This window comes from Saccopteryx leptura, chromosome 2, assembly GCF_036850995.1.
Source record: "Saccopteryx leptura isolate mSacLep1 chromosome 2, mSacLep1_pri_phased_curated, whole genome shotgun sequence".
Lineage (NCBI taxonomy): Eukaryota > Metazoa > Chordata > Mammalia > Chiroptera > Emballonuridae > Saccopteryx > Saccopteryx leptura.
In genome coordinates this window covers 330,924,661-330,938,512 of record NC_089504.1, presented here as the reverse complement: position 1 = coordinate 330,938,512, position 13,852 = coordinate 330,924,661, and the positions used below count along the sequence as shown (strand labels likewise).

The window sequence follows — 13,852 nt, the reverse complement described above, 5'->3', positions numbered from 1 at the left end:
GTGCCATTGGTTGTGAATTGGATTTTCTTCTTAGAAAGTTCAAGAGAATCAACTGAAAAGCTTAAAAACAAAAATGAGTTCAGTAAGATGGCCAGGTAAGATACAATTTCAAAACAACCATTGTCTAAATACAAACTCTGAAATCAGGAAAAAAAAAACACCTATCTTTCACGGTAGCAAAAAAACATAAAAACAAAATACAGCTGGAAATTCACGTCTCTGTAAGGTAAGACCTTGCTGGAGAAAACCGCAAAACACACCGCAGGCTGTTTTTGAAAATCTCAGCAGGTGAAGAAATGTCGTATTTCTGAGTAGGAAAACAATATTATAAAGTTAGTAATTTTCCCCAACTTAATCTGTACATTTAAATTAAAACCCCAAAGAGTTTCTTCTGGGAATCTGAAAAACTGACACTAAAAATTATCTGAAGCAATATAATCAATAGGTTTTTTTTTTTAATAAGAGTGAAAATGGCCCTGGCCGGCTGGCTCAGCGGTAGAGCGTCGGCCTAGCGTGCAGAGGACCCGGGTTCGATTCCCGGCCAGGGCACACAGGAGAAGCGCCCATTTGCTTCTCCACCCCTCCGCCGCGCTTTCCTCTCTGTCTCTCTCTTCCCCTCCCGCAGCCAAGGCTCCATTGGAGCAAAGATGGCCCGGGCGCTGGGGATGGCTCCTTGGCCTCTGCCCCAGGCGCTAGAGTGGCTCTGGTCGCAATATGGCGACGCCCAGGATGGGCAGAGCATTGCCCCCTGGTGGACAGAGCGTCGCCCCTGGTGGGCGTGCTGGGTGGATCCCGGTCGGGTGCATGCGGGAGTCTGTCTGACTGTCTCTCCCTGTTTCCAGCTTCAGAAAAATGAAAAAAAAAAAAAAAAAAAGAGTGAAAATGACCTAAACCAATACTGATCAGATTAGCAAAATACCTAAAATTTGATGATGCCCAGTGGTGGCAAGGGCATAGAGTGGCATTTACAATTTTCTAAGTGGGAGTGTAAACTGGTAAAATTCTAAACGCTCATTATCTTTGAGCCTGTAATTACACTAGGAACTTACCCGTCAATATACTTGAAAAGCATTCCAGAACACATTTAAAGATGGTCGTCACACCATTTCTTTGTAAAAAAAAAAAAAAAAAATGGGAATAACCTAAATGTCCACCTATAGGGACTTGTTAAGTAAATTCTGACATATTCACTTATAACATAGTATATCATCTATATAAATTTTCATTTACTGATTCTGTGAAAAAAGAAATAAACAAAAAAATTTTTAATAAATCAAGATGTGGCCACTAACTTAACCTGACAAGCTCAGGGAAAGCCTACACAATGGCCTCGCAAACTCAGGGAACTGAGGTAAACACAGGATGGTCTATTCAAACGTTTCTAACTCAAAGCAGTTCATGGTGGGTAGTCATGTCCTAGGGAAGAACTTTCTCTAAACAAAGGTAATGTTTGTTTTTACTCAAGCCTGTCTGCTGTCTTTTGCATCTACCAGAATGTACCTGATAACATGTGTTTGGAATGTAAGGGGGTCAGACATCCCACCAGAGCTAAAGTCAATCGACCCTTCACTGTTATTGCTATATGAACCGTTAACTGTCCTGTTCCCACCTATGTAAAGAAGTTTCTTTCTTTTTTTTTTTTTTTTTTGTATTTTTCTGAAGCTAGAAACTGGGAGAGATAGTCAGACAGACTCCCGCATGCGCTCTACCGGGATCCACCCGGCACGCCCACCATGGGGCAACGCTCTGCCCACCAGGGGGCGATGCTCTGCCCATCCTGGGCGTCGCCATATTGCGACCAGAGCCACTCTAGTGCCTGAGGCAGAGGCCACAGAGCCATCCCCAGCGCCTGGGCCATCTTTGCTCCAGTGGAGCCTTGGCTGCGGGAGGGGAAGAGAGAGACAGAGAGGAAAGCGCGGCGGAGGGGTGGAGAAGCAAATGGGCGCCTCTCCTGTGTGCCCTGGCCGGGAATCGAACCCGGGTCCTCCGCAGGCTAGGCCGACGCTCTACTGCTGAGCTAACCGGCCAGGGCAAGAAGTTTCAGCACATATACTTCTACTTTTTACTCAAGCCCAGAGATTTCCCAGTTTTGCTTTCTCCCGCCCTAATCTATCACCAATCAACTTCATGTAACCTCCTAACATCTTCTCCTTCGACTCTGATTTATGTATAAAGTAAGTGGTGAAACCACCATTTTTCAGTTCATTTTCTTAGTACGTTGAGACTTTTTGCTTCCCGGCAACTGTCAACAGTTTGCTTCAAATAAACTTATGAAAAATTCTTACAGGTTTGGAAGATTTTTATGTTAACAATTCTAAAAAGAGATAAAGAGAGAAGCAGACAGAAACACCGATCTGCTCCTGTATGTGCCGACTGGGGACCAAACCACAACCTCTGCATATCAGGACAAAGCTCTAATCAACCAAGCCACCCAGCCAGGACATGTATTATAGAGCAGTTAAAGAAAATGGGTAGAACTGCAAATGTTGCTCTTTAAAGATGACTAAGTCCATTAGATGAAACAACAACAGGAAGAACACTATAAACAATCTAATCCTATTTATAGATTGAAAAAGTTTATGCTGGTAGATGCATAAAAATAATTTAAAAGAGTATCCAAAAATCTATTAACTAATTTGCTTTTGGAAAGAGATTAGAAGTGGGAGAGAAAAGAAAAACTTTTCATTTTTTAAATACCTTTGAGCTGTTTTGAATTTGTTGCTTGCATAATGATAAAAAAAAGTTTGAGCCTGACCAGGTGGTGGCGCAGTGGATAGAGCGTCGGACTGGGATGCAGAAGACCAAGGTTGGAAACCCCAAGGTCGCCAGCTTGAGCGCAGGCTCATCTGGTTTGAGCAAAAAGCTCACCAGCTTGAGCCCAAGGTCGCTGGCTCAAGCAAGGGGTTACTCAGTCTGCTGAAGGCCTGCGGTCAAGGCACATATGAGAAAGCAATCAATGAACGACTAGGAAGTGGCAATGCGCAACGAAAAACTAATGATTGATGCTTCTCATCTCTCCGTTCCTGTCTGTCCCTGTCTATCCCTCTCTCTGTCTCTGTAAAGGAAAAAAAAAAAAAAGTTTGATCCTTCAATTGCGGTACTAATACAGGAACAAAGAGATCCAAGAAACAAAACCAAATTTCCGGAATTCACACATGTACATCTATATATGAGTTTCCTAAGTGATAACAGCAAAATCTCAAATCACCAAGGAGCATTTTCAGTAAAGGACAGAGACAACTTGGTTGTCACTTGGAAAATAATCCAGTCAGACACAGGTTGTCCAGAAAACAGAAACTAGGTTGCAGAAAGAGATTTAAAGAGAGAGCTAAGTTTCAAATTTGTTGAAGTGGCTGGAAAATAAAAATGGGAGAGTTGGTGTCACCCAGAGATCAGGAGTTGCAGGAAGCCACCAGGACTGGGGCCCACACTGCCATGCTGCGGTCGAGGGAACAGTCCTCACCTGCTGCCACTACTGCTCACAGAACCAGAAGGCCTCTCCCACCTGTCCCCCTTCTGGCCTCACGCAAGTGCCTCTCACTGGCGAAACCTAAACTATCAATAGAAACCCACTGCCAGGGAGTTCAGGAAAGGTTTCAAGTCTTCCGGGCCCTGGGATCTGGGGGAGCATGAACAGCAGAGGAAGTGGTTAAGTATCTCAGTAAGTGGTGCTGTAAAATGACTTATAAGTCTGGGGAAAAAAAACACAACCACAGATCAATCCTTAATTCACACCTTAAAAACACATAAATTTCAGAAAAAAATTAAAAGAAATAATAATAAAGGCATCTCAATTAGCTAAAGAAGACTGAGGGATCACAAGAATTACTTTCTACATTATCTACTTTGGCACCATTTAAGCTATTGCAATGACTTTCATAATCCATGAAAACAAAGACTGTTCTTAGGAGTGGAAAGATGTGGTCAAGCTTTCACAGCATGGGCCATAAAAAATAACGTAAGATACTAAGAGCAAGGCCAGCCTACAGCAAGGCCCTAATCTCTGTGCCCCGCCACTCCCAGGCCAAGCTCCACCTCCCGTGGACCAGTGCTCTCTTCTGGTGACCGTATTTACTAAGGAATGGAAGTCTCTCTTAGCAATTCACCAAGCAGGAGGCTAGGTAAAGGACTGGCAGTGTAGTCAACAGACATATTTATGCATACAATGGAAATGAAAACTACAGAACAAAGTCCTGGTCTGGTGTTCTTTCCTCCCTAGTTCCTGCTTTGTACTTTTTATATTTGTTCTGGGGTGTTTTGTGGCCTGATTTGAAATAATAGGGCAAGAGCTGAGGATATTGAAATACCAGACTAGGAATTGCTTTCAACTACTGTCCCTGCAAGATGAACTTCATAGCACACTATTTCGGTACCCATTAATAGAAATGCCCAGAAAAAGTCATTCTTAGACAAATAAGGTTGAGAAATGCTATATAATCTCGTGAGTGGGGTGGGGGATCACAGGGTATATTATATGTGCATATTAAAGGCACTTCTGTAAAGAAAACAGCTTAATACTTTTTTTTTTTTTTTTAATTTTAGAGAGGAGAGAGAGACAGAGAGGGAGAAAGAGAGGAGAGACAGAGAGAGAAGGTGGGGAGGAGCTGGAAGCATCAACTCCCATATGTGCCTTGACCAGGCAAGCCCAGGGTTTCGAACCGGCGACCTCAGCATTTCCAGGTCAACGCTTTATCCACTGCGCCACCACAGGTCAGGCATCTTTTTTTTTTTTTTTTTTAAGCTTAATACTTTTTAACATCAAATGTTTCCCAAGTTTATTTTTTGCACAATGCACAGACACTTTTGTGATAATGTATTATTAAAAAACAATGTTCTACAAACAATTTCTTAGATTCTGCCCCAGATCATGCTAAAGGAAAAAGCGGCCGGTATGACACCAATTCTCTAGCAGTCTGAGGACTGGTTGATGTTCTCTTCCGACACAGGAGGAAGCGGGTCCTGATCCTCGGTGAGCAGATTCTCCGATTTCAGCTGGGCCCTCCTTATGCTTTCCAAGTTCAGTTGTTGGTATTTTCTTTTAAAAAAGCCACACTAAAACAAAGGGAGGGAAAGCCCAATTACCGACCTAAGATACCCATCTGTCTTAGAAAACCATTTATCTGACTGTGGCCGAAAGAGCCCTTATCCTCCTCGGCTTCCGAGGGTTCCTCTGCATCTCTCCCGGGTGATACACTCTCTCTAGACCTGTCTTCAATGCTGCCTTTTCCACAAGCCTCTCCTGGTGCTCATTCCCCAGCCACAGGGATTTTCAACCTTTCTCTGAACCCTTAGAGCTCTCTAATCTTTTTTTTTTTTTTTTGACAGAGACAGAGAGAGAGAGGGACAGACAGGGAAAGACAGGAAGGGAGAGAGATGAGAAGCATCAATTCTTCATTATATAGTACCTTAGTTGTTAATATATTGCTTTCTCATATGTGCCTTGACCAGGGGCTACAGCAGAGCGAGTAATCCCTTGCTTAAGCCAGTGACCTTGGGCTCAAGCCAACGACCTTGGTCTTCAAGCCAAAGACCTTTGGGCTCGAGCCAGGGATGATGGAGTCACGTCTATGATCCCACACTCAAGCTAGCGACCCCGTGCTCAAGCTGGTGAGCCCACACTCAAGCCTGCAACCTTGGGGTCTTGAATCTGGGTCCTCCGCATCCCAGTCCGACACTCTATCCACTACACCACTGCCTGGTCAGGCTTAACTTAGCTAATTCTAAAAGTACTATAGAAAGTACTACAGTGTTGGCTGTACTGGATCTTATTTATGTAAAAGTACTCAGCCTACTATGCTGAGACTAGAATATCAAGTATGGCCTCCTACATCAAGAAACCCACAGTCTAGAGAAAGAGAATGATTACCACAGTACCACGAGGAAGGGTTTCCAGAGGGAGCTCACAGGAAAAGCATGTAACTCAGCTCAGCTCCCAGGGCTCAGCCCCCTTTGGGCTGAGTTTGAAGGGAAGAGCGTGAGAAAGGTGAGAAAGTGGGGAAGAGCGTAAGAGGTAGATAACCTGATGACAAGCACAAAGATGCAAATCTACTTAGTTCAACCTCCAGAGAAAAAAGCAAGACTAAGGGTGGAGTGGGAGGGGCCGGACAGTGAAGAGACTTGAACAGCAGAAAAAGAGTTTGAACATTAAAAGAGGAGAAGGAAGCCCTGGCCGGTTGGCTCAGCGATAGAGCGTCGGCCTAGCGTGCAGAGGACCCGGGTTCGATTCCCGGCCAGGGCACACAGGAGAAGCGCCCATTTGCTTCTCCACCCCTCCGCCGCGCTTTCCTCTCTGTCTCTCTCTTCCCCTCCCGCAGCCAAGGGTCCATTGGAGCAAAGATGGCCCGGGTGCTGGGGATGGCTCTGTGGCCTCTGCCTCAGGCGCTAGAGTGGCTCTGGTCACAACATGGCGACGCCCAGGGTGGGCAGAGCATCGCCCCCTGGTGGGCAGAGCATCGCCCCATGGTGGGCGTGCCGGGTGGATCCCGGTCGGGCGCATGTGGGAGTCTGTCTGACTGTCTCTCCCTGTTTCCAGCTTAAGAAAAATGCAAAAAAAAAAAAAAAAAAGAGGAGAAGGAAAGGATTTAAGTAGAGAAAGTACAATCAAATCTGTTTCAGGAAAATCTCTCTCTAATACTTCAATAAGATTTTTATCTTTTTCAGACAGAAACTGTCTTACTCTTTTGCTTAAAGAGATGTGCGGCTGCCTGACCTGTGGTGGTGCAGTGGATAAAGTGTTGACCTGGAAATGCTGAGGTTGCTGGTTCGAAACCCTGGGCTTGCCTGGTCAAGGCACATATGGGAGTTGATACTTCCAGCTCCTCCCCCACTTCTCTCTCTCTGTCTCTCCTCTCTGTCTCTCCCTCTCCTCTCTAAAATGAATTAAAAAAAAAAAAAAAGAGATGTGCGGCTGAAAGAAAAGGGTGTAGTGGCCACCCAGCCAGGGCAGCTGCTCTAAGTCAGGGGCTAAGGCAGAAAGCTCTGCACCCAACACAGAGCCTTCCTGGCCGGGACGGTGCTGACCTTGACTAGGATGACTATAATCACAATCAAGACCAGAAGGCCGGCCACGCTGCTTCCGATGACGAGAGGCAGAGAAAGGTTCTCCTCATCTTTCAGGAAGACGATGGTGATCTAGAACAAGAAAAAGAGATCATCTAATAAGTGGGGTAAAGCAAATGAGAAAAAATTGCCACACGTTATTTTAAGGAGAAAAATATGAGTATAGAGGCTTACAGGCTTCGGGTAGGAAACCTGACAATAACTGACGGACTAATGCTCAGTGTGGACAGCTCTGAGAGGTAAAAACTCCAGGGAACCCAGTCAAAAGGGAGCCCCCATAGCAATGACATTTACCTCCAAGAGTTTGACCAGGTTCCCAAAGTAAATACTGGAGGAAAAAGTCTTCGCTTCCCAGCAAGGGGAGGGTGAAAGGAACCATTCTGAAATACACCAGGGCACTCCACCACAGCCTAACCTGCTGGGGTATCACCAGAGCCTAGCTTACCCGGTGGGGGAAGGGAAATACTCAAGCTGAGCCCACTCTAGCTATCCTGCCCCATATACTAAAAAAAACCCTGAGAAACACTTGTGAAGTTCCCAGTCCAGAGGCACAAGACTTCCCCTCCCAACCCTCGTCCCGCCCCCCACCACATTATCACAGGCCTATTTACAGCGGCTCCTTTGACTTAATACATCATGTCCAGCTGTCAAGAAAAACTTACCAGGCATATCAAAAGGCAAAAAAACACAATTTGAAGAGAAAGAGCAAGCATCAGAACCAGATGTGGCAAGGAATGTTAGAATTATCAACTGGGAATTATCAAAATAATTATGATTAATATGCTAAGGGCTCTAATGGCTTAAATAGACGACAGCATGTAAGAACAAAGACAAAGAACAGGCAATGCAAGGAGAAAGAACTGAAATGAAATGCTAGAGATAAAACACCATAAGGAAAAATGAAGGATGCCTTTGATGGCTCATTAGTAGATTGAATTTGGCTAAGGAAAGAATCTCTGGCCTAGGTAAATCAACAGAATCCTCGATAAGCAAACAGAACAAAAACTGGGGGGGGGGGGGGGGGGGGGGATAGAGCACAGTAAAATGATCTCATGAACAAAACACTTTATATTAACTATTTTGACTTGTAATACAGAAACAGAGCTAAGTCTGTCAGGAGATTGTGGCCTTCTGTAAGGATTCTCTGAGTTTAACAGAGGGTCCCACAGGATTAAGGTCTTTAGGTTTTAGCCCTCGCCAGTTGGTTCAGCGGTTGAGCATCAATACCGACCTGATGTGTGGATGTCCCAGATTTGATTTCTGGTCAGGGCACAGAGGAGAAGCACCCCTCTGCTTCTCAACCCCTCCTCCCCTTCCTCCTTCTCTCTCTCCTCTCTCTCCTCTCTCTCACTCTCTTCCCCTCCCGCAGCCATGGCTCAATTGATCTTGATAGACACAAGCACCTCGGCCTGGGCACTGGGGATGGCTCCGGGGAGCCTCCACCTCAGGCGCTAAAAATAGCTCAGTTGCGAGCATGACCCCAGCTGGGCAGAGCATTGGCCCTAGATGGGGGATGCCAGGTGGATCCTGGTCAGAGTGCATGCAGGAGTCTGTCTCTGTATCTCCCCTACTCTTGCACACACAAAAAAAGTTTTTAGGTTTTAAAGACTGACAGAAAATTAAGATTCTACAGCCAGTGATGCCAGTATACATCCTTCATCCCGATGCTCATCTTCAAAATGATAACCTATTGTAAACGACCGTTAAGTCCTTCCAACTGTTCTGACAGCTCTTTTTGAGCTTCCATAAATCCCTAAAGTCTGATAATACATTTTTTCACACACACAAAATATATGACAAAAGTACTGGTCTACTCAACAGACTAAAGTGTACGTTACCTCAGAGACATAAAAAGCAAAACAGCGTCCGTGCGCACAACCTGCGGAGCTCTTCCATTAGGAGCCATTCCCGGCATTGCTGTCGAAAGGCTCTTTCAATTTCACAGTCTATGCTGTCTTCTCACTAACAGGACTCAGCTAGGAAGCTCAGGTGATGTGCCTCCCAAGTGAGAGCCAGATATGGTTGTCCCAAGCTGTAGCCAGCATGCACATCATGGCCAAAGGGCCATCACAACTTCTCTGCCTGCCCCAAACAATGAGTTCCTTTCACCCAAGTGTTTAAGCCTCAAGGTCAGCAATGCTTTAGAGAGAAATTCTGTATGGGGTGGAAGACTGGACAAATTTACCTTTAGGGCCTCTTCTGAGTTACAAATGCTGGTTATTGTATGTACTTCCTAGGGTTGAGCTTCCAGGCACTATTCACAGAGCTGAATTTAAAAGGATTAAGTTCTAGGCCTGGAGAGTAGGAGGGAGCAAAGGACAGAGAGGGAGGAAGAACAGGAAGAGAGCTGGTGTTTCTTCCATGGGAGTGAACTGGGGGAAAAGAGGACTGGAGAACCTGGCTTAGGAAAGAGATAAATGGAGTCCCAAAGCGGCAGTGGTTTTACACAGCAGAACTGAGCAGAAGAAATGCTGCTATTTCTCAAAGTCTCTATCCTTTCCCTCTTCCAAACCCACAGGTTTCCAAAGCGCCCCAAAGCTGCCCTCGCAGAGGTGACGGGAGAAACAGGGCACAAGATACCACTGCTTGTAGCAAACACTGATGGTGGCCTACTCAACAGCCATTCTCTCGTTTTAGACTCATTCAGAAATCATGACTGGTGTAAGCTAATCATGGCAACGCTTGATTGTCCCCTTTGCCAATGGCTGACATGAGATCCGGCTCTTTCTAATGACATATAGGGAGGTATGTGCTGGGAGTTTTCAGGAAAATTTCCCTCCCTGAAAAGGCCCATGAAGATAAAAATCCCTTTGCTGACCTCTTTCTACCTATTTTGTATTCGGCCCTGTGAAAATACAGCACTGGGAGAGGTGGCAACTGTGTGCTGGGAAGGGAAGGCATCACCGGCACGCAGGTGTGTGCACAAGATTCAAAGGAGCCAGGCCATCGACCTGGTCTGCCTCCCTAACTTAATAAACAACACATGCCTTTATGGTACGTAAGCGGGAGTCTTTCCTTACCTGCAGCTGAAATGCACTTGGATACACAGCTTCTAGATTCATTGTAAGTCAGGCATGCCCTGTGGTGGCGCAGTGGCTAAAGCACTGACCTGGAATGCTGAAGTCGCCAGTTAGAAACCCTGGGCTTGGCTTGCCTGGTCAAGGCACATACAACAAGCCATCAATGAACAACTAAAGTGAAGCAACTATGAGTTGAGACTTCTTGCTTTCCCCCCTACTCTCGCTCTATAAAATCAATAAATAAAAATTAAAAGAAAAAAAAAGACTTGTAAGTCAGGAGCTTATTGTCAAGAACTACTTGGCACCTTGGGGTACTGAATTTAAAGAAAATAATTATTAAAAATCTATACTGCAGAAATAAAACTGTCAGTAAGAGGAGAAAGTATGTACCATAAATAAAATTATTTAAGAATGTGCATGTAAGAAACCGTTAACAATAACTCATTTGGGAACAGGGAGTTGGGGCATGGGAAGAGGGAGTGAAGGAGCCATTATTTTTCATTTGGTATCTTTCTGTAAGGCTTGGATTTTCCTCTAAACATTACTTCTATTTTATTTTACTTTTATGTATTGATTTTAGCCAGAGAAAAAGGGAGAGAGATGGAGAGACAGAGATGGGGGGAAAGGGGGGAGAGAGATAACGAGAGAGAGAGAGAGAGAGAGAGAGAGAGAGAGAAAGACACACACACACACACACACACAGGAACATGAATCTATTCCTGTATATTCCCTGACTGGGGATCGAACTGGCACCTCGAAACTTCGGGCCGATGCTCTAACCAATGGAGCTATCCAGCCAGGGCAAGCATTACTTCTATTTTTTTTTTAAATCTGGGTAGTGGGATAATGGGGCACTTCTCTTTCCTTTTTTTTTCTTTTTCTTTACGTGAGAAGCAGGGAGGCACAGAGACAGACTCCAGCATGCACCCCCACATACACCAATCCACCCAGAAAGCCTCCTACTGGGCAATGCTCTGACCATCTGGGGCGTTGCTCCATTGCTTAGCAACCAAGCTATTTCAGCGCCTGAGGTAAGGCCATGGAGCCATCCTCAGTGCCCAAGGCCAACTTGCTCCAACCGAGCCATGGCTGTGCAAGGGGAAGAGAGAAATAGAAAGAAGGGGGGGTTGGAGAAGCAGATGGTCGTTTCTCCTGTGTGCCCTGACTGGCAATCAAACCCAAGACATCCACACACTGGGCAACGCTCTACCACTGAGCAAACTGGCCAGGGCACTTCTCTTTCCTCTATATCATTTTTCGTATTAGAAATACTTAAAAAAATAAAGGAAAATGTTATTCCTGATATATTTAGAGAACTGCTCCTTTCTCCTCCTCCAGAAATGAAACCAGAGGATCTAATATTTAGCAACCCAGTCTCACTCTCTTAACATTCCTTTCACTAATGAATCATGCCTAACTAAAGAGCTCACAGATGGAACATCTCTAAAGCCAGCAGCACATCTAGGTGAATGTCAACAAGAATGACAACTCAGGGAGCACACACAGCATTTAGCCCATAGATACCACATATCCCTTTGACTTGTGGTCATACTTCTGCAAAAATAAATCACAAGTTTTAGTATGTAATCTAAGACTTGTAAAGGAAGTATGCATTCCTGAGTATTGTCTAAATGCTTAATTTAATATTATAACTAAACTCTGATACTTCCCACTAGAAAGAGTTATGGCATACAATTTCTCATTTCAGAAAATTTTTTAAAAATACCTTTCCAAATCAAAGTTATGCGTAGCTGTGGTTCCAGCCTAGTTATTTCAGCTTAGAATTCCTCAACTTAAAACTCTTTTAATTGCCTCATTTCACAGATGGAAAATCTGAGGCAGAAACTGACTAGCTCAAGGTCACAGAGGCAGTTGGTGGCAGAGTCAAGATCAGAGGTGGCAAGACTGAAAGTAGGAACAAGGCGATAGCAGAGCACTACCCAGAAAACAGACGTTACCTCAGTTCTGTGGTTCTCTGCATTAAGCCCCTCGTACAAAGATCTGTTGAAGGATATTTCACCCAGGATCTGCAATTCACTTACATCTCTTAGGAACTGTAATTAGGGGTGGGAGGAGGAGAGAGGAAACAGGTTTTAGACAGGGACTTACTGTTTTTGTGCAGCATTCACCATCCTTCCTTTAAACGTGTTCCACCTCTAGTATTCCCTAGCCTCAGCAACCACAAAGTTACCCCCACAAGAAACCTGTAGTTATTTCTCAACTTCTTTTCCCTAACCTTCTACCTCATGTCACATCTTCACCTACCTGCACTTGTCATACTACCCACCCATGCATTCACTGGTTGACTGCTGTCCATGACCCAACTGGGGATTGAACCTGCAACCCTGGCATACTGGAACAATGCTCCAACAAACTGACCTATCTAGCCAGGGCCTGCAGTTCTCAATTTTGAATGAATGAACAGGGAAGGCCTATCTAAGGTAACATTTGAGCTAAATATAAGAAACCACACATATGAAGATCTGGGAGAACAGGATCATGCAGAAGGAACAGCAAGTACAAAGATCCTGCGGCTAGAATGACAATGGCAAGCTGGAGGAACAGAAAGGACAGAATAGCTGGAGGACAAGAAGCCAGGAAGAGGAGAACACTAGGTGATGAAGCTGAAGAAGAAATCAGAGACCACATCATGCAGTGCACGGCAGGCCACTAAACAAGTATGGAGTTTAGTCTGAGCTTATTCAAAAGCACTATGTTTGCTTGTAAAAGACTGCTGTTAGGTGAAGAATGTTTGGAGAGGGCATGGCAAGAGCAGAGACAAGAAGAGCAGATAGAAGGTCGCTGCAGTAGTCTGGGGCAAAGACCGTGTGGCCTGAACGAAAACTGTAGCAGTGGAGATGAAGAGAAGTGGATGGATTTAGAATACATTTTGCACTTGATCTTAGCCAAAAGGCCCAGAAGCCTTTGGCCTTTTAGATTAGAATAGAATATATTTTGGAAGTGGAATGACGGAGCTCGCTGTTGGAATAAAGGCAATACGAAAGGGAGGAGTTCCAAGAAATTCCTAGGAAGTACCTGGAGTGGTTAGTTACCTGGGTCACTAACTAAGTAAAGAACGTGTCAGGGCAGAGGGTGGGCCAAGAGGCATGTTATTTGTGAGATGCTAGCACCGTGCTAGTATTCTTTCTAGGGGAAACGGATGCCCGTAAGCTGCAGGGAACACAAATCTGAAGCATTTCACAGTCCAGGTACCTGCTTAGATTGACTCACGGAGAGCTCTGCAGCTACCGTTATATTCTCTTTATCCGCAGTGATGGCACAGCTCACGGAATGCCATTCCTCCACATGCTGGAAAAGGAAAGTTTAGTTAGCACGATCCTTCGTAGGGAAAAGATGGAATTTTAACACTAAGCACGCAGAGCACTTTTAAGATCCCAGAATATAGGATGCGAACAGTTGCATCTAATTGCTCACCTGAGTGGAAGCCAAGCCGCACGTCGGCAAACGTGCCCCAGGGAAGAGGCGAAGCGGGGCTTCGGGGCCACCCCGCGTGTGCTTTCGGGGGAAATCTCGGAAAAGGAGTAACCTGCCCTCTCTTGCCACCCGCTGCAGGCCCTCCCTCCCTTGGCTTCTCGGGACCACTGCACTCACCTGAATCGGGGCGCTCCCACAAGTGCGCTCCTGACTCTGGATGCACACGGTGTAAGCCTGAAACGAGAGCCATTTCCGCGACTCAGTGAGGAAACGAAACCGCCGCAGTGATCCGCCCTCTGCCTGCTCCCGCCAGTCCGCCGTGATACGCATGCGCGCGG

The 13,852-nt window shown here is 45.4% G+C and overlaps 1 protein-coding gene across 2 annotated transcripts in view; it reads right to left on the bottom strand.

The window, feature by feature from the left end:
- Positions 1-4,524: 4,524 nt before the first annotated feature.
- Positions 4,525-13,852, bottom strand: part of ITGAE (integrin subunit alpha E) — a 70,033-nt gene continuing 60,705 nt past the window's right edge. The window contains exons 27-31 of one of the 2 annotated variants that reach the window (XM_066363429.1): positions 13,692-13,748; positions 13,293-13,388; positions 12,038-12,133; positions 7,021-7,131; positions 4,525-5,052 (exon numbers count right to left, since the gene is read on the bottom strand). In XM_066363429.1, the coding sequence (XP_066219526.1) occupies positions 4,906-5,052; positions 7,021-7,131; positions 12,038-12,133; positions 13,293-13,388; positions 13,692-13,748 (507 nt within the window). In that variant the 3' untranslated portion in view covers positions 4,525-4,905. The remainder of the gene's footprint in view (positions 5,053-7,020; positions 7,132-12,037; positions 12,134-13,292; positions 13,389-13,691; positions 13,749-13,852) is intronic. The other variant, XM_066363431.1, reaches the window with a different exon arrangement.